Genomic DNA, 26,972 nt, shown 5'->3' with positions numbered 1-26,972 from the left:
CATTTGGAAAGTATACAAGGTTATAGCCTTGTACACATTTTCAGGCAAAATTTGATAAGTTTACAAGGTTATAGCCTTGTACACATTTGCAGGCAAAATTTGTAAAGTATACAAGATTATAGCCTTGTACACATTTTCAAGCAAACTTTGTTAAGTATACAAGGTTATAGCCTTGTACACATTGTCAAGCAAAATATGATAAGTTTACAAGGTTATAGCCTTGTACCATTTTCAAGCCAAATTTGTAAAGTATACAAGGCTATAGCCTTGTACACATTGTCAAGCAAAATATGATAAGTATACAAGGTTATAGCCTTGTACACATTTTCAAGCAAACTTTGTTAAGTATACAAGGTTATAGGCCTTGTACACATTGTCAAGCAAAATTTGATAAGTATACAAGGTTATAGCCTTGTACACATTTGCAGGAAAAATTTGGAAAGTATTCAAGGTAATAGCCTTGTACACATTTGCAGGCAAAATTTGGAAAGTATACAAGGTTATAGCCTTGTACACATTTTCAGGCAAAATTTGGAAAGTATACAAGGTTATAGCCTTGTACACATTTTCAAGCAAAATTTGATAAGTATACAAGGTTATAGCCTTGTACACATTTTCAGGCAAAATTTGATAAGTATACAAGGTTATAGCCTTGTACACATTTGCAGGAAAAATTTGGAAAGTATTCAAGGTAATAGCCTTGTACACATTTGCAAGCAAAATTTGGAAAGTATACAAGGTTATAGCCTTGTACACATTTTCAGGCAAAATTTGGAAAGTATACAAGGTTATAGCCTTGTACACATTTTCAGGCAAAATTTGGAAAGTATACAAGGTTATAGCCTTGTACACATTTTCAGGCAAAATTTGTAAAGTATACAAGGTTATAGCCTTGTACACATTTTCAGGCAAAATTTGGAAAGTATACAAGGTTATAGCCTTGTACACATTTTCAGGCAAAATTTGGAAAGTATACAAGGTTATAGCCTTGTACACATTTTCAGGCAAAATTTAAAAAGTATACAAGGTTATAGCCTTGTACACATTTTCAGGCAAAATTTGGAAAGTATACAAGGTTATAGCCTTGTACACATTTTTAGGCAAAATTTGGAAAGTATACAAGGTTATAGCCTTGTACACATTTGCAGGCAAATTTTGTTAAGTATACAAGGTTATAGCCTTGTACACATTTTCAGGCAAAATTTGATAAGTATACAAGGTTATAGCCTTGTACACATTTGCAGGCAAAATTTGATAAGTTTACAAGGTTATAGCCTTGTACCATTTTCAAGCAAAATTTGTAAAGTATACAAGGCTATAGCCTTGTACACATTGTCAAGCAAAATATGATAAGTATACAAGGTTATAGCCTTGTACACATTTTCAGGCAAAATTTGGAAAGTATACAAGGTTATAGCCTTGTACACATTTTCAAGCAAACTTTGTTAAGTATACAAGGTTATAGGCCTTGTACACATTGTCAAGCAAAATTTGGAAAGTATACAAGGTTATAGCCTTGTACACATTTTCAGGCAAAATTTGGAAAGTATACAAGGTTTATAGCCTTGTACACATTTTCAGGCAAAATTTGATAAGTATACAAGGTTATAGCCTTGTACGCATTTTCAGGCAAAATTTGGAAAGTATACAAGGTTATAGCCTTGTACACATTTTCAGGCAAAATTTGATAAGTATACAAGGTTATAGCCTTGTACACATTTGCAGGAAAAATTTGGAAAGTATTCAAGGTAATAGCCTTGTACACATTTGCAGGCAAAATTTGGAAAGTATACAAGGTTATAGCCTTGTACACATTTTCAGGCAAAATTTGGAAAGTATACAAGGTTATAGCCTTGTACACATTTTCAGGCAAAGTTTGGAAAGTATACAAGGTTATAGCCTTGTACACATTTTCAAGCAAAATTTGATAAGTATACAAGGTTATAGCCTTGTACACATTTTCAGGCAAAATTTGATAAGTATACAAGGTTATAGCCTTGTACACATTTGCAGGAAAAATTTGGAAAGTATTCAAGGTAATAGCCTTGTACACATTTGCAAGCAAAATTTGGAAAGTATACAAGGTTATAGCCTTGTACACATTTTCAGGCAAAATTTGGAAAGTATACAAGGTTAAAGCCTTGTACACATTTTCAGGCAAAATTTGGAAAGTATACAAGGTTATAGCCTTGTACACATTTTCAGGCAAAATTTGGAAAGTATACAAGGTTATAGCCTTGTACACATTTTCAGGCAAAATTTGGAAAGTATACAAGGTTATAGCCTTGTACACATTTTCAGGCAAAATTTGGAAAGTATACAAGGTTATAGCCTTGTACACATTTTCAGGCAAAATTTGGAAAGTATACAAGGTTATAGCCTTGTACACATTTTCAGGCAAAGTTTGGAAAGTATACAAGGTTATAGCCTTGTACACATTTTCAAGCAAAATTTGATAAGTATACAAGGTTATAGCCTTGTACACATTTGCAGGCAAAATTTGCCAAGTTTACAAGGTTATAGCCTTGTACCATTTTCAAGCCAAATTTGTAAAGTATACAAGGCTATAGCCTTGTACACATTGTCAAGCAAAATATGATAAGTATACAAGGTTATAGCCTTGTACACATTTTCAAGCAAACTTTGTTAAGTATACAAGGTTATAGGCCTTGTACACATTGTCAAGCAAAATTTGATAAGTATACAAGGTTATAGCCTTGTACACATTTTCAGGAAAAATTTGGAAAGTATTCAAGGTAATAGCCTTGTACACATTTGCAAGCAAAATTTGGAAAGTATACAAGGTTATAGCCTTGTACACATTTTCAGGCAAAATTTGGAAAGTATACAAGGTTATAGCCTTGTACACATTTGCAGGAAAAATTTGGAAAGTATTCAAGGTAATAGCCTTGTACACATTTGCAGGCAAAATTTGGAAAGTATACAAGGTTATAGCCTTGTACACATTTTCAGGCAAAATTTGGAAAGTATACAAGGTTTATAGCCTTGTACACATTTTCAAGCAAAATTTGATAAGTATACAAGGTTATAGCCTTGTACACATTTGCAGGAAAAATTTGGAAAGTATTCAAGGTAATAGCCTTGTACACATTTGCAAGCAAAATTTGGAAAGTATACAAGGTTATAGCCTTGTACACATTTTCAGGCAAAATTTGGAAAGTATACAAGGTTATAGCCTTGTACACATTTTCAGGCAAAATTTGGAAAGTATACAAGGTTATAGCCTTGTACACATTTTCAGACAAAATTTGTAAAGTATACAAGGTTATAGCCTTGTACACATTTTCAGGCAAAATTTGGAAAGTATACAAGGTTATAGCCTTGTACACATTTTCAGGCAAAATTTGGAAAGTATACAAGGTTATAGCCTTGTACACATTTTCAGGCAAAATTTGGAAAGTATACAAGGTTATAGCCTTGTACACATTTTCAGGCAAAATTTGGAAAGTATACAAGGTTATAGCCTTGTACACATTTTCAGGCAAAATTTGGAAAGTATACAAGGTTATAGCCTTGTACACATTTGCAGGCAAAATTTGATAAGTATACAAGGTTATAGCCTTGTACACATTTGCAGGCAAAATTTGATAAGTTTACAAGGTTATAGCCTTGTACCATTTTCAAGCAAAATTTGTAAAGTATACAAGGCTATAGCCTTGTACAAATTTTCAGGCAAAATTTGGAAAGTATACAAGGTTATAGCCTTGTACACATTTGCAGGCAAAATTTGCCAAGTTTACAAGGTTATAGCCTTGTACCATTTTCAAGCCAAATTTGTAAAGTATACAAGGCTATAGCCTTGTACACATTGTCAAGCAAAATATGATAAGTATACAAGGTTATAGCCTTGTACACATTTTCAAGCAAACTTTGTTAAGTATACAAGGTTATAGCCTTGTACACATTTGCAGGAAAAATTTGGAAAGTATTCAAGGTAATAGCCTTGTACACATTTGCAGGCAAAATTTGGAAAGTATACAAGGTTATAGCCTTGTACACATTTTCAGGCAAAATTTAGAAAGTATACAAGGTTATAGCCTTGTACACATTTTCAAGCAAAATTTGATAAGTATACAAGGTTATAGCCTTGTACACATTTTCAGGCAAAATTTGATAAGTATACAAGGTTATAGCCTTGTACACATTTGCAGGAAAAATTTGGAAAGTATTCAAGGTAATAGCCTTGTACACATTTTCAGGCAAAATTTGGAAAGTATACAAGGTTATAGCCTTGTACACATTTTCAGGCAAAATTTGGAAAGTATACAAGGTTATAGCCTTGTACACATTTTCAGGCAAAATTTGTAAAGTATACAAGGTTATAGCCTTGTACACATTTTCAGGCAAAATTTGATAAGTATACAAGGTTATAGCCTTGTACACATTTGCAGGAAAAATTTGGAAAGTATTCAAGGTAATAGCCTTGTACACATTTGCAAGCAAAATTTGGAAAGTATACAAGGTTATAGCCTTGTACACATTTTCAGGCAAAATTTGGAAAGTATACAAGGTTAAAGCCTTGTACACATTTTCAGGCAAAATTTGGAAAGTATACAAGGTTATAGCCTTGTACACATTTTCAGGCAAAATTTGGAAAGTATACAAGGTTATAGCCTTGTACACATTTTCAGGAAAAATTTGGAAAGTATTCAAGGTAATAGCCTTGTACACATTTGCAAGCAAAATTTGGAAAGTATACAAGGTTATAGCCTTGTACACATTTTCAGGCAAAATTTGGAAAGTATACAAGGTTAAAGCCTTGTACACATTTTCAGGCAAAATTTGGAAAGTATTCAAGGTAATAGCCTTGTACACATTTTCAGGCAAAGTTTGGAAAGTATACAAGGTTATAGCCTTGTACACATTTTCAAGCAAAATTTGATAAGTATACAAGGTTATAGCCTTGTACACATTTTCAGGCAAAATTTGATAAGTATACAAGGTTATAGCCTTGTACACATTTGCAGGAAAAATTTGGAAAGTATTCAAGGTAATAGCCTTGTACACATTTGCAAGCAAAATTTGGAAAGTATACAAGGTTATAGCCTTGTACACATTTTCAGGCAAAATTTGGAAAGTATACAAGGTTAAAGCCTTGTACACATTTTCAGGCAAAATTTGGAAAGTATACAAGGTTATATAGCCTTGTACACATTTTCAGGCAAAATTTGGAAAGTATACAAGGTTATAGCCTTGTACACATTTTCAGGCAAAATTTGGAAAGTATACAAGGTTATAGCCTTGTACACATTTTCAGGCAAAATTTGGAAAGTATACAAGGTTATAGCCTTGTACACATTTTCAGGCAAAATTTGGAAAGTATACAAGGTTATAGCCTTGTACACATTTTCAGGCAAAATTTGGAAAGTATACAAGGTTATAGCCTTGTACACATTTTCAGGCAAAATTTGGAAAGTATACAAGGTTATAGCCTTGTACACATTTTCAGGCAAAATTTGGAAAGTATACAAGGTTATATAGCCTTGTACACATTTTCAAGCAACATTTGATAAGTATACAAGGTTATAGCCTTGTACACATTTTCAGGCAAAATTTGATAAGTTTACAAGGTTATAGCCTTGTACACATTTGCAGGCAAAATTTGTAAAGTATACAAGATTATAGCCTTGTACACATTTTCAAGCAAACTTTGTTAAGTATACAAGGTTATAGCCTTGTACACATTGTCAAGCAAAATATGATAAGTATACAAGGTTATAGCCTTGTACACATTTTCAGGCAAAATTTGGAAAGTATACAAGGTTATAGCCTTGTACACATTTTCAAGCAAAATTTGATAAGTATACAAGGTTATAGCCTTGTACACATTGTCAAGCAAAATATGATAAGTATACAAGGTTATAGCCTTGTACACATTTTCATGCAAAATTTGATAAGTATACAAGGTAATAGCCTTGTACACATTTTCAGGCAAAATTTGGAAAGTATACAAGGTTATAGCCTTGTACACATTTTCAAGCAAAATTTGGAAAGTATACAAAGTTATAGCCTTGGTACATATTTTTAAGCAAAATTTGGAAAGTATACGAGGCTGTAGCTACAACTACATCTACTTAGGACATTTTGTAAAAATGTAAGGTTTTATTTAAATGCAGTTGTTAAAACCAAAAGGCTGACAAAAAACAGAAGCTACAAATAGGAGTATTTCTTATAGGCACTTGGAACAGCCAATATTTATTGCATTGCGCTATGGTTTCACAGCAATCTTCATGTACATATTTACACCACAACAGACTTACTGTTACTTATACGGTGACCATAGAATGAGAGCAAACATCAAAACATAACTATTTCCCTTTTCCCTTAAACAGACACATTATGAGTCATGTTTCACTGTTACCACTGGCATGTTACGCAGGGGCCCTATTTTATAAATCATGTAAAGTTGATGTGCAATTTCTATTTCAAAAACGCTGCAAACTGTAAGCAAAGCAAAACGTAAGTAACCTTGTTTCTGTAACCCGATGAGTGACGCAATAATACAAATCCATTGTGACACCCAAAATCACTGTCAAAGATGCGTTCAACACTGACGAATGTGACCAACCCTGTGACACGCTTACAACCCACTGACATGCTTAGCATTTCTACAAAACATACTGAATGACTTATCTGTTCATAGAGTGTATACAACTGAACTCCTTGATTTGTCTTTATCTTTCTTGCCCCCACAAATGAGAAACAATATACACAAAATAATACTTATTATTGTTTCAAGACAAAATGCCATGTCACAAGAACAATCTGTGACTGGTAGCCTGGGGTCGATTTCACAAAGAGTTAGGACTAGTCCTAACTTAGGACTAGTCCTAAGAGAAATCAAAAACGCACAGCTAGTCTTAAGTTAGGACGAGTAACTCGTCCTAAGTCAAGATAAGACTAGTCCTAACTCTTTGTGAAATCCACCCCTGGTTATCTTTGCAACGTAGTAGCACATATTTAAGCAATTTTTTTTTCTGCTGAAACAGCTGAATAGGTTGATAAATAAACAATTTTAAAAATCCACCAAACACAAAAAGCATGGTTACTCAACTGCCACTGGCTTCTGTTGCTCATCAATGATTCAATTCATCTACAATTGCAAGCAAAACACCATATGTTAAATTGTATGAAATCAAATACAAGTCAAACACACATTTGCTGTAACACAGCGATATTTCCACTTTTAAAGGCAATGGACACATTTGGTAATATTGTCAAAGACCAGTTTTCTCACTTGGTATATCCCAACATATGTATAAAATAACAAAGCTGTGTAAATTTGGACTCAATGGTCATCGAAGTTGCAAGATACATTGTTTCACAAATGTGTGTACTTCCAGTTGCCTATAATGAAAGGCTTCAGCTGAAGTCTTTCATTATTTGGGTGAGAAATTACTTCTTTCTCAAAAACGACATTACTTCAGAGGGAGCCATTTCTCCCAATGCTTTAAACTACATGTATCAACAGCTCTCCATTGCTCGCAACCAACTCAGTTTTTGTGCTAACAATTTATTTTGATTTATAACCAATAGTGTCCAGTGCCTTTAAGTTGCAACTCTACACTAGAAGGACGAGACTTGCAACAGGACATTATCATGAGATATACCGATCAGGACGTGGAGCTGCAAGTCAAATTTCAATCTTGACTCTAAAATGTCACCTCACCTGGGACAGTGCTTGGTTTCTGAAAGCCCTCAAAGATGTATATTCAATCGTCATAAAGCACGCCTCTGTTCACTTCTTAAATCATACATTCCCAGTTATCTGGAGGAATTGATTTTTTTAAAATCCATCGCCGTGCTTTGGAAATACTCTCTCAAATTCCATCCTTTCTACAAGACAACAAGTTGCATCTTGATGCATGTAAAACTATTTACCTAGTCGTCAAGACATTCTATACATAACATCAAACTCATTTTCTTTTAAGTTAACATGAAAGCCCTTTTTCACGTTAATATACAAAAGTTATACCTTCTCAAAATATCGCAATTCAAAACTTTCATCAATTCTATCATACAAACTTTACAAATCAAGTACTGAATAAATATTTACAATCTATCACCACAAACATGATATTGGGTTGGGGAGGGGAATGACACAAGATCTACTCGTAACAGGAGTTCACAATCTTTGTAGCATTATGGCGGTAAGGCTTCTTAGATTCAAATTTTGGGGCTTGAAAACTAATATTTACTTTTTACACAACCAAAAAACTTCAAAGTGAAAATGCTTTATACTATCAAAAGCTGGTGTAGTCTTCTTACCAAAAAGTTTTTACTGCCATCAATTGTAAGAAGAGTCATTAGAAAAACTAACTTGGCTCGCGGCTGTTGCTTAGGCGTCCTACACCACAATGCATGCAGCAATCCAGACGTAGCCACAGCCGTTAGTTCAGACATGGCCTTAGATCAATATTTTACACATGTAACAGATGAAAAATTAATTTTCTTTATATATATATACACATTGCATAAAGTTGACACTGAAAAAAGTGTTTCGTAGCTGTGTGGACTTATTGCATTATAAGCTCATCAACCATTCAGACACATTTCAAGATTCAGTTTCAATCCATTTTAAAGTTATTCCTAATCAGAGTTTCTTTCCAGCTTGCAAATGAAGATCGATCTGTCAGCCACAGATATTGAGTTTCCTTACCTACACATTCTAATCATTACTAAAGATATATTGTGTGAATATTCCATAAATATTAAACCTAATTTTCTCCCAGAACTCTTATTACAGTTTGCGTAGAGAGAGTTCTGCAGTCAGTCTGTGGAATTAACTATTAATAATTCTAGAATTGACACTTAACGGTTACACAAATCTTCTGAATCAATCATTGGAATCGAGAAAGCTGCATCTTCAATTTCACTCAAAAAAATCGTTACAAGGTTGACTGGCAGCTACAGGTTGCCAATTAAGTAGCAAATAATACTTGGCAAGCCTTCTTTCTTTTTTTGCTGTTCAAACAAAAGTATTTTCTATTTTCTAAGTCACAAAGGTTTCCTTTGAAAATTTCTCAGTCTATGTTGCCAAAGATCCACACAAATAGAATGTTCAGAATCATCCAAGATTGAATTAACATACCCTGTTTATTGGTACTTAAAATAATGCCTAGCACATCAGACAGGAAAACAAACCAAAGATTTCTTTAAAGATCATATCATGATAAAAAAACTATAAAAATAAAGAATTACGGCTGTGTCACACAAGGCAATTTGTGCAGGCAACTTGAAGGTAACCAACTGCAGTGGGTGCTATGGGACAATTTTGGAGTGTTTTTTTTTCAAGCTTTGAAACTTCAAAATGTGACTGCCTTTTCTTCTTGGTTGCTTGATAATTGCCTCGTGTGACATTGCCCTTATACACCACTGGTTTCTAGCCAATTCCTATGTCAAATTCAATTTTGTGATCAATTTTTTTGACAGCAGAGAGAGTCTTTATGAAGATGAAAACAAAATTGAAGTCTCTTACTTTATGATTAAATGGTGTAAAATGCCACGTCAATATCAATAAAACATTTGATGATGTCACATTTCAAATATTTTATGGTCTGTAAATTTTGTAAAGAATAGGCCTACTTCATAGTAGGCCTACATTCCTGAATTGTGACGATATTCATTCAAAACAGAAGGTGATTTTGTTTTTTTGACTACCACAGAATTTTTTTTTCAATGTACAGACTCTATGTGGCGTTCCATAGCATTGCAACTTTCTTTATGGATGAGTATCAAATAAAATGACATTTTACTGTTTTTACTTGAGGTAAAGGACTTATATTTTTCCCTTCTACGGTGAGAAGTGCATCACCAAACTGAATTTTACCTTGGAGCCCCTTTTTAAGAACTCGGATTGTTACCTTGCAGGCACGCTGTGATTGAAAGACCACTTAGAAGGACACTACCATCCGTCATCATCCGAAAAGACCGACTTTACCTTGCTTGATGCTCTGCTCGAAACACTTGCTGATGGCGAACTTGACCTTTTCTTAACCTTTGACCCCAAGGATGACCTTGAGCCAGAGCTAGATCCTGATGTTGGTCTTGATCTTGGGGGTACTGGCTGTAGTAACTGTGGTTGGTCGGGTGCTAACTCTGGGTTTTTCTGAATGTGATAGAGCCGGCTGCTTTCGTAGTAGACTTCAGACAACCAGAAGCATTGCACGGGGTCCACGTCGTTCGAGCTGAATAAGAACAATCAGAACAAGGGTAACAACAAATTATTTTTTGTATCCCCGATGCAAAACTAACATCAAATCAGTGTGGTTCCCCGCTGCTACTACTTAGGCATGCCTGTTTTACTTCCTTTTTGAAAGGGCAAGGGTACCAAAGCATTTTCTCCTTGATAAAGGGCGTCCTAGGATGAAATTCTAAATTTCTACTTGAGCATTTCAAGGGTACCAAGGCAATGACCAGGGGGCAAGGGGCAAGGGGCAATTCCTTCGTTGCCTTTGTGAAGTATCAGGCCTGCAAAGGATTCGGACGGCCTCTTGTACCCACAAGTTTACTACTATAGTATATCTTCATATAAAAGGATTTTGATAGTTTGCCTTGATTGATTCTGCAAGTACACAGTTCAAAAAAGGGGTTGATTGTAATCGGTCCCCCAAAAATGGGACTATAGAACACACATAATTTTTTAGCGTATTTGAAGTGTACTGATAGACAAAAAATTAGTGCTGCTTCCCTATGTTTTAAAAGCTCATAAGAATTTACTTGTAATGAAAAGTAATGATTTGATTTTACTTGCTCAATGATGGTCTTACTTTGTTCAACTTGTTACTACAGTCTGACTTGATATTTATACAGGCCTAGGATAAGCATACAGCGATAAATGCAGAAATGGAAAATATTATTTACTTATATTTACTGAAGTAAATTGCTGTTGACAGAATATGGTGGATAACTTTTTGTAATTTTTCTTGAGCAAACAAGTGAGCCGGCATGGCAGTACGATTTACATCTTGAGATTCAATAGCAAGTGTTGAAAACAGTGACTATAAAAACACCAGCCGCCGATTTCACCAAACTCTTCCTAACTTAAGATTAATCTTAGGACAAGTTAATTTCAATACTTATAGACAGTAGGACCCATTGAACCCATGCTGAGTTAAAGGATTAATCCTAGAGTTTGTGAAAAAAACTTTATCAGCAATGATGGACAAACATTGGAAAATTTCTCAGCTGCTTGTCAAATTTGACTTTCTTGAAGGGTGGGTAAACTCTCAAATTAATAAAACAAGACCGTCTGTCGATTTCACAAAACTCTTCCTAACTTAAGACTAATTTGAGGACTTAGGACGACTCCCAACCCTGCACTGTAGCATGTAGACCTTTGGATAAATCCTAAGCTAGGACGAGTTACTCGTCCTAACTCGAGATAAGACGAGTCCTTACTCTTTGTGAAATCGACCCCTGCTTCATACCACAGTTTATTCCTCATGCTAGAAATCTGATTTGGGGGCTGTCAGGTTGGCGTAGTGGTATCTTTCGTAGCCACAGGGGCCACTACATTATGTGGATTGGGTTTTGAGTCCCTACCTGACTGCGTGTGCCTTATCTGCAATAATTCTCTTGGGTTTTTCCTCCCGCATCTAAAACTGAAACTTCCCTCTTTGTCTTCTCTCAGGCATGATATTTGGTATTTGCGCAAAAGTAGAAATAGGAATGACCTACATACACATTTTGTAGGGTATTATAACCGTACATTAATCCGAAAGGTCATTGGTTCGAATCCCACTCTAGTCAATTATTTGTTCAACCCCAAAAAATCATTTAAAAATTTACCCAGTCAGTTTCCTTTGTGGTTTGTATTGTTAACTGAAACAAAAATTTGCATCCCCTTAAGGTGATCCCCTGGCTGCCGCTTCCCAGGTTGTATCGTAATTTGGGTGTGATCCCTGGCTACATGGCAGTTAACGGTTGTATGGCTTCTGACTGGCACTCCCCGAACAAAGATTTTGACAAAATAGGGACACTGCCAATATAGGGCTAGATAGCTCAGTTGGTGAAGCGCCGGCACGTTAATCCGGAGGTCGTTGGTTCGAATCCCACTCTAGTCAATTATTTGTTCAACCCCAAAAAGTCTTATACTTTTCAGGCATTTTTTTTCACAACTTTTCAGTTTTTTCAAGGCCCAACAAATAGACTTAACTAGGGAGAATATCTCGGCTAGTGCAGTGATTAAGTTCACTTTTTCTGAGAGTCCTTGGCTTCACAACTAGAATAAATAAAATGAATTGATTGATTACCATGGTAATGAATGATTTTTGTGTTTACCTTGTTCCATCAGAGAACTCTACCACCAAATGATTGCTGTCGACTCCAGAGATCTTTCCCGGTAAGTAAGTCATTTTAGCGACGCTTGCCATGGCCAAGACGTGGTCTCCAAGAGCAAAACGTTGACGTCTTGAGAAAGCTCCAAAGATGTGTTTACAATGCTGTTGACTTACTCTGTCATCCGGCCACTCAACAACGAAGTAACGCCCTTGGTTGATGCGACTCTTAATAGTGGCTATAAGAAAGAAAATTGAAAAGTTTAGATTTAAAGGATTACATCAAATATTAAATAAATATAAATGTGCTTGTTATATGAGTGCGTAGTGCGCAATTCTTTAAAATGAAAAGACAGGCTGAGCAGATAGCATTAGTTTTACTGGTAATGCAGTATTAGGTACATATGTCATTTGCTTGGCTTGTAATTTGCATTGTGCACATCGCATTGCACACAACATAGTCCGGCCACAGTCAGTTTTAAGACGTATTAAAACAAGCATCAAAGTCCCTTTCATTCTTGAAAGTAAACTCTATTTGTTACTATTGTGTTGTCCTTTTTCACGCCCTTTATTTCTGTCACTAGTTTTTAGTTACAAAGTTTGTTATTGACCTTTTTGATTGAAATTTTTTTTGCAATAAACCCGCTTCATACTGCACATGAAAGCAAATAGAAAGCAAATCGCCTCAGGCAAACAAACAGTAACCACTGAGGTTCCTAAAGACCTTATGCGATGGGGTTATCAAGCCACCATCTTTAGAGGTATAACTATGACAACAAAATAAGAAACATGCGCAGCTAAGTTTGCGCGCTACACAGGATCAGCCAATGAGTTGCCTTCTTTGACCCCGTCTGGCCAAGGGTGCCCAACTCAAATGATGCCATGGATAAGGTTTATTGTGACCCAAAGGAAATTCGCTTCACCTTTCGCAATTTGCATGAAAATTAAAACCCTCTTTACATTTGTTGCATTTCACTGGAAGAATACAAAACAACCTTGACCTCCTTCGGTAACAAGTTGAAATATTGATTGAATATCTAGCCCTAGATCTCAATCCTACAAACTCTTTGTACCAAATTCAGCAGACGTACATGTACTTTTAGTTGTCTGCCTTCTCCTTTCCCAAGTCAGGGGGCGTTAGGGGTGGGCGTTAGGGGTGGGCGGGGGAAACTGATGATAGTGATAGTACACCATTATGTAAAACATATTTATACAGCCGAACCCGCTGGCTCTAGTCCATAAATGACTCAAATTAAAAAAGCCAGTGGTCTCATGCCAATTACACCAATTCAATCTTCAAGATTTAGCTCATCCGATCTATAAAAAAAAAACTCAACTACAAACCCCCGTTTTAAAAATTACCCCAAATCAAATCTGCCACAAAATTTAATCAATTGGAAGCAATTTTTCAAACCTGGTGTCAAATTTAATTATCCAATTTGGAAAATTTTTCTTTTATTAAAATAGAATTGGCCTACATTTTAATTTGTCCCTGTGGAGATTCTCCCCACCTTTGGGAATATTTTTTGTTTTGAAGGAATCTTGCATACATTTAAGACCTCTGTTTTCAAACTAAGATGTAGTAAGGATGGCACAAACATCCTTTAAGGTAATTTTAAAAGCCACTTTAGCAAATATTTTTCTAGGCAAAAGCTTTTTAACCTTGCTTATATTTATTGTGTTTGTTTCTCACTGGGCACTGGACCAGTTGGTAACTATCAAAGACCAGTCTTATCACTTAGTGTATCCCAACATACTGTAAGCATACAAAGCAAAGGGTCTGTGCAAACTTCTGCTCAATTGTTCATTGAAGTTGCAAGAGAATAATGAAAGAAAAAACACCCTCGATGCACAAATTTGTGTGCTTTCAGATGCCTGAAAAGTGCTCCAGGCCAAAAGTCTTTTGATATTTACGTGAGAAACTACCACTTTTCTCAAAAATCACATTTCTTCACAGGGAGCTGTTTTTCAAAATGCTTTATTCAATCAACAGCTCTCCATTGATCGCTAACAAGTAAGTTTTTATGCTAACAATAATTTGGACTAATTAACAAAAGTGTCCAGTGCTTTTAAAGTTTACATCTTATAGTACGATATCACGTTAGTGTTAGTGAAGCTCATATCTTTCTTGTTGTTTTTAAATCAAGTCCATTTGAATATTTGTGTTTTAAATAATCACATACCGACAAACAAATACAGAATAAAATGAAAAGTTCAGTGCACTCATGCTAGTGATTCACAGCATGTGGTCGTGAATGTCAACAAACCTTATTGTGATAATTAGCTGTTTGTCTCATTAACAAATGAATGATGTAACCACTAAAATGATAGTTAAATTTCACCGACATTGCACCATACCGACCAACACATTAAACAGGCCTTGTACTTCATGGGGCAATGAACTCCGATTGCAGTCATGCCTCTTGGCTAATTGCCTCGCTGCCCTTTGGTTATTGCTTTGATACCCCTTGGCTAATGGTAATTGCCTCTGTGCCCCTAGGCTACTGCATTGGTTGTTGCCTAGGTGATCCTTGGCTGCCACTGAGCCCCTTGGCTATTGCCTTGCTGCCCTTGGCTCTATTGCCTTAGTGCGTCATGATTGTTGCCTTGCTGCCCCTTTGCTATTGCCTTACTGCCCCTTGGCTAATCAGTGCTCATTTGCATGATTGACCATTGGATACTGCCTCGGTGCCCCTTAGCTATTGCCTCTGTGCCCCTGCGCTATTGCCTCGGTGACCCTTGGCTATTGCCTTGGTGCTATTGCCTGGGTGCCCTCATACAAGGATTTCCTCCACAAATAATAGTATCCATGGTTCTTGTGATGTGTTCGGAGCCACTTCTCTTAATTCCTTTCGTGGTCAGGTTTTGCGCGCCATATCCTCTTCCAGTAAGTAATGTATATTTACAGTGTTTTGTTTTATTTTATTCGGTATTGTTTACATCGATTTGTTTATATTTTTATTTGTTTTTAAATTTATTTCCTTTGTCTTTTATTGTTTATTCTATTTTATAATTAAATGTAGGCTTTTGCTTTTAAAATATATTTTTAATATATTTTCACAGTCAATCACGGTGGTCTGTTTCTGTTCCCTATTTTATTTTATTTAATCTTCAATGTATGCTCTAATTTTCTTTCCTAAGATGATTCTATTTTACTTGTTAACTTTGTACATATCAGATTGTTTTTATATAGGCTTTATGACTATTTCCAATTGTTTTTTATCCTTTCCTGTAATTGGCGGCTCCTCCGCTGTTGGTTTGGTCAATAAACATAATATATAATATATAAAACAGGTGCATTTTAATAACTAAGATCGAAGTGTTAAAAGAAATTGTATGGGTAAAAGGTGAAGCAGTCAATTAATAAATTGGGTTTGTAATGTCCTGACGAAGGATGTTCTCTTACCTAAGTAATAGACCCCATCGTTATCATTGCGGGTAACGGCAGCATGCCCCACCCATCGATCCTCTCCCACTAAGATGGCTTCCTTCACCTCCGCATGACACTCTGGGGTAATGAAGTACATCTCCTCCCTTGGTATATCGGCAACCTCCTCATCATAGAATTCTACCTGGCACCATAGATCTTGAAGATTCTTGGAGACGGTGGCCGGGCCGTAACGGTAGGGTTGACTGGGATGAAGAGCGATGACATTGTTACCAGCCTGAAACAGTTAGAATGGTTCAAATGGAATAAGTGAAATTGATGATAACATTGTATTACCTATGTTGAGACACGGCATGGACAGTTTAAAAATATCAACATTGTATATAAATAGTAAAATATCGAATACTCAATCCTGTCTACAACGCCATTTTGTCCATACCAACACTGGTCTCTACACCTATATAATAGAATTTAAATTTACATTGGGGGAAGAACTTTCATTTTACCCTTTTTTATTTATTTAAATATATTGGAGGGGGAGAGGGGTTGTGGGTGTTGGGGTCTGAGACAAGGCTTTATTTTTGGATATTGAGCTCTGCTTGTCTTAAAGGATTTGGGTACAGTGTACCTTTTCAAAATGTCCATAGATTTACATTAAACTTACAGGGTTTGAAGATAATGATAGTGGAAAGCTTCCCTTCAAATCTTACTTACTTAGGTGCTGTAGTTTTTGAGAAATGAGTAAAACAATGTGAAATACGTTTGTAAATGCTTAAAATTATTTTAATGACATTGTTTTACTCATTTCCCAAAAACTACAGCACCTCAGCAAGTAATATTTTCAGGGAAGCTTTCTACTATCATTATCTTCAAACTGTGTAAGTTTAGTGTAAATCTGTGGACATTGTGTTTGTTTGTCCTACAAAAGTAACATACACCCTTTAAAAAGAGTCTGGCTGTGTGTGGTAGAATCAAGTTGGCAAAAGAAGATGGGCAGAGCAGACCTGTCTCTCTCGCCTGGCCAGAACTAGCAGTTCCTTCAAGTAATATGTTTGTAAGAATCTAACTTGTATCTAACTTGGCCGGTGGGCTGTGATTTTTTTATTTGGTTTTAATCAAATATCAAGTAAAGAATCTTAAACAATGGGTAATTGAAGTGGTCAAACCAGGATTTTTTCCCTATGCATGTTTTTCCTGTGTTGAGGGGCAAAACAGGGCCCAATTTCATAGAGCTGCTAAGCACAAAAATTTGCTTAGCACGAAATCTTTGCCTTGATAAAAACAGGATTACCAGCCAATTTTCCACGTGACTTTCTGGATATTAGCAAACAACAGGTGAATGCCAGTAACAAGCACTATGCAACAAATGAAGATTGTTTTCATCAGAGAAGAAATTTCATGCTAAGCAAATTGTTTGTGCTTAGCAGCTCTATGAAATTGGGCCCTGGTGTTTTACATGGGAGCACATGCAGGGGGCCCTGTGTCGTATGGGTTTTCAGTTGCTAGCTGGGGGCCCAATAATGCATATCTGATAGGCAAAGAATTGGTGCTAACAGAAACTGAAAAATCCGAGCTTGCATCAAATGTATTTCACAGAACATGGACATTTATGCTTGAGCGCGTGCGTAGGCCTACTCCACATTACAAGTAATCTTCGCTTGTACAGATAACCAAGAAATTAGGAGCATGCCCTGGGCCCAGTTTCATAAAGACATGAGCATGAAAACTTGCCAAGCACAGAAAAGTCTTGCTCTAAAGGAACGTTACAGAATTGGTGAGAAACAAAATCGTGAAGATCACAGATTTACATCAAACTTACACGGCCTATTTATGATGATAGAAGAGAACATCCCTTGAAACATTTCTGTCTGAAATGTCATATTTGATGAGAAATAACTTATCTAGTTTCGTGTTTGGAGTTTATCACTCAGTGAGCGTTTTTTCTTTTCTTTCTTTTTCCCATCAATGTCATGCAAATGTGTAATCATTTTTTCACTATTTTCGCGTGACCCAGTTGGCTGATCGCTCTCAAACTTCTCCAGGTTTGTCAGTTCATTCATGTGGTGGATTACATTAAGTGCTTACACTGCCAGCAAGAGTTTTGTAGCAAACCAACTCAGTAATGTTCCTTTAACAGAAACTTCGTTACCAGCAGAATTTCAGTATGTTTAACATTGTTGCAACTGGTGCCCCAATCATTTTTTGCTAAGCAAAGAATATTGCTAATCAGTATCTTCTGCTTAACAGCTCTATGAAAATAAGCCCTGTTTGAGAAGGTGATCGCAAGCACAGAGTCATAAAACTATGGGACTCGACTTTTGAGATTTAATAATAGTAATAACAATAATAATAATAATAATAATATTAATAACCTATGGTTTACTCCTACATCTTTAAAACAACTGAAACTTCCTTCCTTGGCCCAATTTCATAGAGCTGCTTAGCACAAAAATTGTCTAAGCATGAAATTTCTTCCTCAATAAAAACAGGATTACTAGCCAAATTTATGTTTGTTGCATAGTGCTTGTTACTGGTATTCAGCTTTTGTTTGCTTATCCTGAAAATCACATGGAAATTTGGTTGGTAAACCTGTTTTTATAAAGGAAGAAATTTCATGCTAAGCAAATGTTTGTGCTTAGCAGCTCTATGAAATTGGGCCCTTGTCTTCTCTCTATTGGGTTCTTGGTTAGTTCATTGATTAAGTTCACAACCATAATTAATAAATGAAATTAATAAAATAGAGAAAGAAAAAAAAAGAAACAACTTGTTGTGCATACCTTTATGGCTCTGTTCCCATCGTCTTTGTCAGTCAAGATATATTTATTAGAAACCTTCTGTAGAGTGTTGTTACTATCCGCTACGTAGTATTCAGAATCTTCGCTCTTCGATTCAACAGTACCTGGTCAATGAAAATTGCAATAGATTCAATTCAATATGATCTTACCATAATGAGGTGATTAGGGAGTTAATGAAAAATAAACTAACACAAAATAAAATCACAATCCTTGTGGTACTGTTACAAGACTTAGGTCGGAAAACCACTTGACCACTAGTGATGGTAATCACTCTTCAAGTTAATGACAATAAAAACTTTTGTTCAGAAGCCTAGAGGCTTTTGAAGAAAGTATCAAGAAATATTTCACTTCAAAGTAATATTGCTATGTAAAAAGATATCAGTTTTTATACCCAACAATTTGAATCTGAAGAACGTTACTGTTGGGTAATGTTTCTCAGATTGCGTATTCCCATTATGGATAGTTCTTATTGAGTGGACACACTATTTGCTCAAGATCTTCGGAGTTATCTCAAAAACTGGACCACCTTTTGAAATGAAATGTTCACATGCTAAAATAACTGTATACATCTAAATTTATATAGGATTAAAACATGGAACGGTTAAAAAAACCAAAGATATACTTTGCTCTTTAATGTGTGGTGCCCAATGTGTAACAATGTTAAAATACACACCAAGCAATGTAAAACAAGTCTACAAATCTGTTTTGCTTAAGATTTTGTGACAAAATTACTGCCGAAAAAGTTATGTTTCAAAAATGTAATAAAAAATCAAACCAAGCAAGATTTGATGTTTTTGTTTCATTGGGCTTTGTACAGTGTGCTTGCAGATAGTCCAGGGGTGTGTTGTCGCAGTTGTGAAAAATAATTTTTCCGGTTGAATTGCCCAAACTGGTCAGTGACCGAAACAGTTATTGGTTACAGCTCTGCAAAACTAACTCCAGGCTTAGTGGCTCTTCTGTAAACATGTGGACCCGATTTCATGGCGCTGCTTACCGCGGAAATCAGCGCTTATGGCACCATGTAAGGCACACAATTCTGTGAGCTGTTAGCGCAGACTTGGGCCCTGATTCCAGGAGTTGAATGGTCTATAGACTATGTATCTTGCGACATCACATGTTTACAATAGACCCACAGAGACTGAGTTTCCTGCAGGCAGGATTTTTACAAATCTCAATGAACAAAAAATATCAAATCTTAAATGGAGATTGATTTTGTATCGACTTTTAATATGAAGAAAGGGGGGTAAATATTTGGCTCTTATTTTTATAATTCTTGAATTTGTGTGGAAAGTTTGACAGGTAGTGAAAATAATGTCCCGTATGACCAGTGTAGTATCATGCCTGCCAAAAAGGCACTGGAATGAATCAGGTTGCTGTTTTTGTAAACAAAAGTTTCATAGTCTATTGGCGAAAACAGGTTCATTAAATTGACCTTGTTAACTGGTTTAGTCATAGAGCTCAATTCTTTTCTAGCTGCATCTATCAGAGATGAAATATTTCAGTCTTTTATCTGAATTGATTTTTTTTAATATCTATCAATTTGCTTTAGTTTTCTCAAAACTAAAAGAGTCAGACTCTTTGATCTACTTGTCCAAGGGTGATCAAAATGTGAAAAAGTCATAGTTTAAAACCTAAATCCAGTTTACGACTTTTTGTCAGCAGTGACTCTCATCTCATCTTCTCAAATTTTGTTTTAAAACAATTTGATTGAATGAAATTCTGATCATAAATGTTTTGGTACAGATAAAGAGAACATTAGCCTCTGTTCTATCCACACAATATCTCTTACAATTCTGCGCAGAATATTTCCTTGCAAAAAAGTACCATGTACAGCATCTCTAAGTTGTGCCTTATGTTAGAAAATTGCTAATTTGTTCCTAACTCACCGAACCAAATCAATAATTGAACTTCTTCCCTATTAGGACACCATTAAAACAGACATACACAATTCTTGGGTTTGTGTTGGTTTATTTGTGGCACAAGCGGCTGCCTGTCTAAAACCAGGCGACCTCTAAGTTTTGCGTTATGTTAGAAAATTACTAATTTGTTCCCAACTCACCGGACCAAATCAATAATTGAACGTGCGATAATAAGGACGGTTTAACTTTAAAGGCAAAACTGTCAGCAACGTGTGAGAATGACATTAATATTTCATGACATCGTTTGTGGGGTTTAAATAAAATAACAAGACTGAGATCCGAAAGTGTCTAGCGACGAAATCATCGGGGAGCAAAGTGACTAACGGGAGGGTGAAGAAGTCAGTCACTCTCTAACGTGTCCGTTATCAACAAAATCCCCGAGCCGTTAGATTGCATTGGTCGGAGAGTTTATTCACGCTTGGACGGCGCTTTGAGTCCTGACGGAATAGCCTGTCATGAATGCTAAATGGCAAACATTTTTCAGAGTCTAAGAACGAAATAAGAGTTTAAGAACGAAATAATTCCTTGTTGGCGTTTTAGGCTGGAGGGCAAATATTGTTTTGTCACGCCACAAACTTGCAAAATTTGAAACCGTGTGTGAAAAGACTGACTAGCCTGAGATGTAAAAGGAAAGCGTGCTGCGAATAACACCTTCACAGAAAAATTCAAATTTTGTACAGAGTAAATTGAAAAGCATATTAACTTCAACCTATGGTGTGAATTTGAGAGCTTGTAACTTTCTTAAAGCCGTAAAAATTGCAATTTAAAAATTTAATCTCAATTTCCGAGGAAATATCTAGGCCAAAAAACATGCCCTTGTCTCTTCTACCACTTAGCTTCTTAAGATGCAAACGTGCTCTGATTTTCAAAATAAATAACCAATTTAGGTTGAACAAGAGTAGGACTTGAAGCAATGACCTCAGGATAAAACAGGCCAGCCCTTTTCACACTACTCCATTCCCCTGGGCAAACCCTGGGGGCAATCGGCCGGCCCTTTTACACTTGGATCCCTTTACCACTAATCTATCCCTGCAAATGAGCATACATCGGGGAATAGCCACCCCTGCTCTGGGCTAAGGGTAAAACCCTGGGGTAATCTTGAAATGTTCAGCCGGGATCGCTTGGAGTAGGGACCTGTGCTGGGGTGAACGTGGGGTAAAAAACTTGCCCCCCTCCCCAGGTCTGTATTTGTCATTTTATCACTCACAGATAAAATACAATATTCATTGGACTTGGACACCTACATGTACAACTGTTGTGGTGCCTTGTTGGCTAGTTCTGTCATGTTGGGTGGGCTTGCTAAACCCTGTCCAGTTAGTCTTTTTATGACCTTGCACATTTTTTTCAGGGTTTTCCCTGGGTGTCCTTTTGCAATGGGTGGGGCTCCCTTATTCAACCAATCAAATGCAGTTACGTAAAACAACAGCGTCGCCATGCTGCATTTGTGAGGGAACTTCACTTGATACAGTGTGAAAAGTTCTCAATCGAACTATCTGTGGTCTCCCTTGTAGTTTATTACTTGTTATTTCAAGTAAATAATTCACTGCATTATATTTAAGCACTTTCTTTCATAGGAATCCTAATCAAATTATCACAAGTTCTATCCCTTTGGGAGTTGTTACGCCGACTAAGTTTCTAATATGACAACTAATTATTCAGTTTTTCAATATTTGATGAAGCGAGAAGTTCAAAGCAGGTAATGAGTTGTCAGAGGAGACAAAGAGGGAGTGCCTACAGCTCTTCAAATGAACACTGGCGACAGTTACGAAGGGTGCATGACAATAATCACAATCATAGACCTGCCTAACTCTTTCAACTTGAGCCTTTGTAAAATTGGTCTCCGAAGACCGATACAATAAATAAAATTTAAAAATAGCAGAAGTTTTTTTCAAAAACCTTATGGGACTAAATAATTAAATATTAGAGGCAGAGGTCGCCCTCAGCCACGCTAGATAGACAATGTGATAAAGAGGAGTGGTAGAAGTGTAGGAGAGCTGATGAGAAGGGCAGTGATTGAAAGAGACCAGGTTATGGCGGCGACTCAAGGAGTGTGCCCCCATTACAACTTGAGAATGAGGCGGCCACGAACTTAAGTTTATGCCAAATGATGATGATAAATGTTAACTGTTTTACGAAAAGTAATCCAAGTCGTTTTAATAAATGACCATTGGCCAATTTCACGAAACGCTAGGATTGATCCTGTCTCGATCATTAGGATGAGTAACACATCCTAACTTAGGATGGGTTCAATACGTCCTAATGTCTATTGGTACGGAACTTAACTCGTCTCAAGTCCTAAGATTAATCCTAAGTTAGGAAGAGTTTGGTGAAATTAACGGCTGTGCACATGATGCAACATTTATTTTTTTAAGTCAAGTTTATTGGGGTGAGGCCAATACTGTGATTACTCATCAGCGAGTTTCCATTTCATAGCACTACTCACCATAAGCAGATGACAAGGTATGCTAACCTTTCGGTGCTTACTGTATGGAAATCTATGACTTGTGAACGCGCAAAGCTGGTCGCCTTATTCTCTTGCTATCTAGTAATGCTTTTCAGATTCAAATTTTGGGGCATACAACCTGATACTATTGAGTGAAACGATTCTCAAAATGTTTTATAACAACAAAAAAGCTTTTTACTTTCAAAAGCTGCTGTAGGCTCTTATAAACCAAATGTTTTTATTGCCGTTAATTTTAATGAGTGATTACCAAACGTATATTTCCTTTGAACTGTTGCAACAGAATTTCAGTTTATTGTCCAAGTTACTCTTATTTCTACTTACCTCTATAAAACCAACCATCCTCCGGTGACTGAGCGATGACTTCATCTCCTATATCAATTCTCCTCCCAAGATTAACTTCATCCTCTTCAATCTCCTCTTCATCCTCCTTAAGACTGCCCTCGTCATTATCTGGTTTATCTTCGTCTGCTTCTTCCGAGACGATTTCCTCCTCGCGTTCCTCCACTATGTCTTGGGCATCTTCATTTCCTTCACTGTCTCCATCTTGTACTGTGCCATCCACTGTATCTGTTGAAGGGGAAAATTCCACATCAGTCAGTTTATATGATTTATTTGTACTCATTGATGATTTTGAAATGTAAAGGATTTTTGTCATGCAATAAATTACTTTGAACACCTGTGTTATAAAGTAGATAAGGCAATGTATACTTCTCCTGATGAAGAAGATGAGAGCAGACTGATGGACTGATTAACCACTGGTTCTTTTCAGAACCAAATCTACTCAAAAAGAGATATTCATGTGTATACCCGCAAACCTCACTCGGTGTGTCCAAACTTATGCATGAAATAACAAGCATGTGAAAATTGAGGCTAAATTGGTCATCAAATTTGCAAGAAAATAATAAAAGAAGAAAAAAAACCTTGTTGCATAGAATTGGGTGCTTTGTTATAAATGAAGCCTTCCTCAGATTCAATATTTTGGAAGTGTCGTGGCCGAGCGGTTAAGAGCATCGAATTCAAACTCTGGTGTTTCTGATCAGCAGAGTGTGGGTTCGAATCCCCAGCCGTGACACTCGTGTCCTTAAGCAAGACACTAAACCATTGCTTCGTCTTTCGGATGGGACATAAAGCCGTTGGTCCAATGTGTTGTGTAACGCATGTGACAGAACCCAGTGCACTTTTCGAAAAGAGAAGGGGTTCCCCCGGTGTTCCTGGCTGTGGCTGCTGTATGAGCTGTAGCAACTTGTAAACCCTTATAAGGTGCTAAATAATCGGGTCTCAAAATTTATCACTGCAATAACCTATCTTTCTGAAAGTTTGTATATACTCAGCGCCTTGAGTACCTTGTTTGGTAGATACGTGCGCTATATAAGACTTCAATATTTTTGTTATTATTATTAATATTTTTGGTAAAAACTACATTTCTTAAAAACGGGGGTCATTTCTAACAATGTTTTATAATATCAACAGCTCTCCATTGCTCTTTACCAAGTAAGTTTCTAATGTCATAATTGTTGGAGTAGTTAACAACAGTTAACAACAGGGAGTATACCCTCCCTTTATTTATATCTATTTCTCTTTCAGATGTATTCTTCTTTTGTTTCCTTACCTTTAGTCTGATCTTGAAGTTTCCCCAATTCCTCCTGTCTCATCTTTTCTTCAAGCTGTTTTTCCAGCTCATCTTGTTTCACTTTCAGTGTACCGAATTCACTTTCTAAGGTTCCGTGTTTACTTGAAACATCAAGCAACCTACAAAGAATAGATGAAAATAAAAGTTATTGAAGTTATTTATTGTATTATTGCCAACAGCACACACCCACTATACTACTTTAATTGTAACCCAAAATTGATCAGGGCCCAATTTCATAGAGCTGCTTAGCCAGAAATTTGTGCTGTAAAGGAACTTGCTGCTTTAGCAGAAATAAGCACAATACATGTATAAGTACCAGTCACAAATTGTGACTTTGCAGTTTGGCTGGTAAAAGTATTTTGGTAAGCACAATTTTGTTATGCTGAAGTACTTTTTGTTCTTAAGCAGCTCCAAGAAATTTGGCCCAGGTAGGATTTGACAACTCTCTCTCTCTCTCTAGTCGACCGATGTCGGAATCATGTTGAGAAATGCCCATCCTTGTCTATCCCTCATTAAGTTAGGGGAGATCAGCTGGAAGCACCCCAATGTCCCTAGCAATTACATCTACATGTAATAGTAGGATTTGAAACTTTGCATGGTGGAAATACGATATGGAAAGATTTTCGATAACACCATGTAAGGACTATCTGTAAATGAGTTGTTTGGGGTGGTTCTGAAAAGACTGTTGGTTTCAATAGATTGGAACCAACGGTTATTTTTAGAACCACCCCAACTCATTTACATGGTGTTACCGCAAACCTTTCCATATTGTATCTATATACATGTAGCTTGAGCTTCGTCTTCCCATATTTCTCTGTACATGTTTTGGTAGTGAAGCTAAGAGACAGGTTCTTTGGTTTAAAATGCTGTTGACAACTAGGCCTTGAAATAAACAGGTTTAAAAACCTCCTTCCAATCCAGTGCCCTCCATAGTTTTACAAGTGGTGTTTATCAGATAATTGTTTGAACTTATAAACTCGTCCATTTTTTATGGCTTTCTCCTTTACTTTTGTGTAAATAAATGCCTAATTGTGACATATTTGTGTGAAGGTTTTTATAAATAGTTTCACATAATGGATAAATAAGTTGAATTGAGATTTTTGACTGATGAATTCTTGTGAGCCAAAATAAGACGGGTGCCAGGTACTTTAACAAAATTACAACCACTGGAAAAAACTGCTAACATGACAGATGCGCAGCGGCCCCCTTAATTGCATTTTCGTTTATCAACCCATCTTAACCCTCTCTTAGCACTTCAGCAAACATTAACACTATCTTCATGAATTAAAAATGATCGTCCAATTCAGTAGTAGCAGAGAAGTGTAGTCTCCTTAGAGGTTTGCAAAATACCAACTTCCCATCTCAAATGGGCAGCGTTTCCACTACCATCAATGACACTAAGCCCCCAAATAAAATAAACACGTTAAGCGTCCTCCCTTTTTTTTTTTTTTTAAGGAACAAGTTTTTGGTTTTTTTTTTTCTTCTTCTTCTTTTAAGTGGCCGCCCAACACATTTTTAAATACAAACGGCCGGGCTATTTAAAAAACAAAATTGCTGACATCGTTAAAATAAATCCTTTTTTCATAACCCAAAATAATAAGTATATAGAGAGAAAAGAACAAAGAAAGCGGCAGCCTCTGAAAAAAAAGCAGGCGGGCACGCTATACATAATTTTTAATTTTGGTCTAGAGCTTGTTGATTAATTAACCCAAATAGATTTGCAAAAGAAAAGAGTACAGGGTAGGGGGAGTGTGTGGAACGTGTGAGGGGATTGAGAAGGTGTTTCCATTGGTATTATCACCTGATAAGGTCACATGTCAGAGCTCGGTTTACTGTGGAATTTTACGCTTATGGTCCGTTCAAGTACGTGCTTTGGGGGACGATGGAAGCACAGCATTCTACGATTAGTAGTGCCATGAAATTAGGGCCCGTGTCAAGTCTATAACGAGGCAGGTGGATGTTTTATAATGAGGATGATATACGTGTAACTCCTGCCGACGTCTAAGATGGTTTGATCTCCTGCCGAAGTCTAAGATGGTTAATCTGTCATGCGTGTGTCTGAACACGAAATCTTTGTTTGATAATCAAGGCATGCGTTAATGAGGACGACATTATACATCTCATAGATGAAGGATAATGTTCAACAAGTACACGACAAAGGTGGTCAGTCAAGAAACCTTAACCCTAACCCTAACCAGCTTTCTAAGCGCTGAGTGAGAAGTGTATGATAACAAAAAATGACAATTAAAAGTGGGAAGAAACAGCAGAAACTGGAATAAGGTATGTGGTTTTAGAGGGAGGGATTGAAAAACATTTCTTCAATTTGATAGATGAAACGTTTCTTAGAATGTGTATTCTTTCTGTGTGGACACACTGCTATATGTAGGATTTTTCAGCAACATCTCAACAATGAAGCCACCATTTAAAATGAATTTTTCACAGGGTAGTTTTATTGTATATAATCTATATAATACAAA

At 36.4% G+C, this 26,972-nt stretch overlaps 1 protein-coding gene across 2 annotated transcripts in view; it reads right to left on the bottom strand.

The window, feature by feature from the left end:
- Positions 1-6,198: 6,198 nt before the first annotated feature.
- LOC139936651 (von Willebrand factor A domain-containing protein 3B-like) overlaps positions 6,199-26,972 on the bottom strand; it is a 79,314-nt gene continuing 58,540 nt past the window's right edge. Inside the window, exons 26-31 of one of the 2 annotated variants that reach the window (XM_071931507.1) lie at positions 24,475-24,614; positions 23,187-23,432; positions 18,465-18,586; positions 15,706-15,964; positions 12,304-12,538; positions 6,199-10,208 (exon numbers count right to left, since the gene is read on the bottom strand). In XM_071931507.1, coding sequence (XP_071787608.1) covers positions 9,926-10,208; positions 12,304-12,538; positions 15,706-15,964; positions 18,465-18,586; positions 23,187-23,432; positions 24,475-24,614 — 1,285 coding nt within the window. In that variant the 3' untranslated portion in view covers positions 6,199-9,925. The remainder of the gene's footprint in view (positions 10,209-12,303; positions 12,539-15,705; positions 15,965-18,464; positions 18,587-23,186; positions 23,433-24,474; positions 24,615-26,972) is intronic. The other variant, XM_071931508.1, reaches the window with a different exon arrangement.

The sequence above is a fragment of the Asterias amurensis genome, chromosome 4, assembly GCF_032118995.1.
Source record: "Asterias amurensis chromosome 4, ASM3211899v1".
Taxonomy (NCBI): Eukaryota; Metazoa; Echinodermata; class Asteroidea; order Forcipulatida; family Asteriidae; genus Asterias; species Asterias amurensis.
The sequence above is the reverse complement of the archived record's forward strand: the minus strand, read 5'-3'. Positions and strand labels throughout refer to the sequence as shown.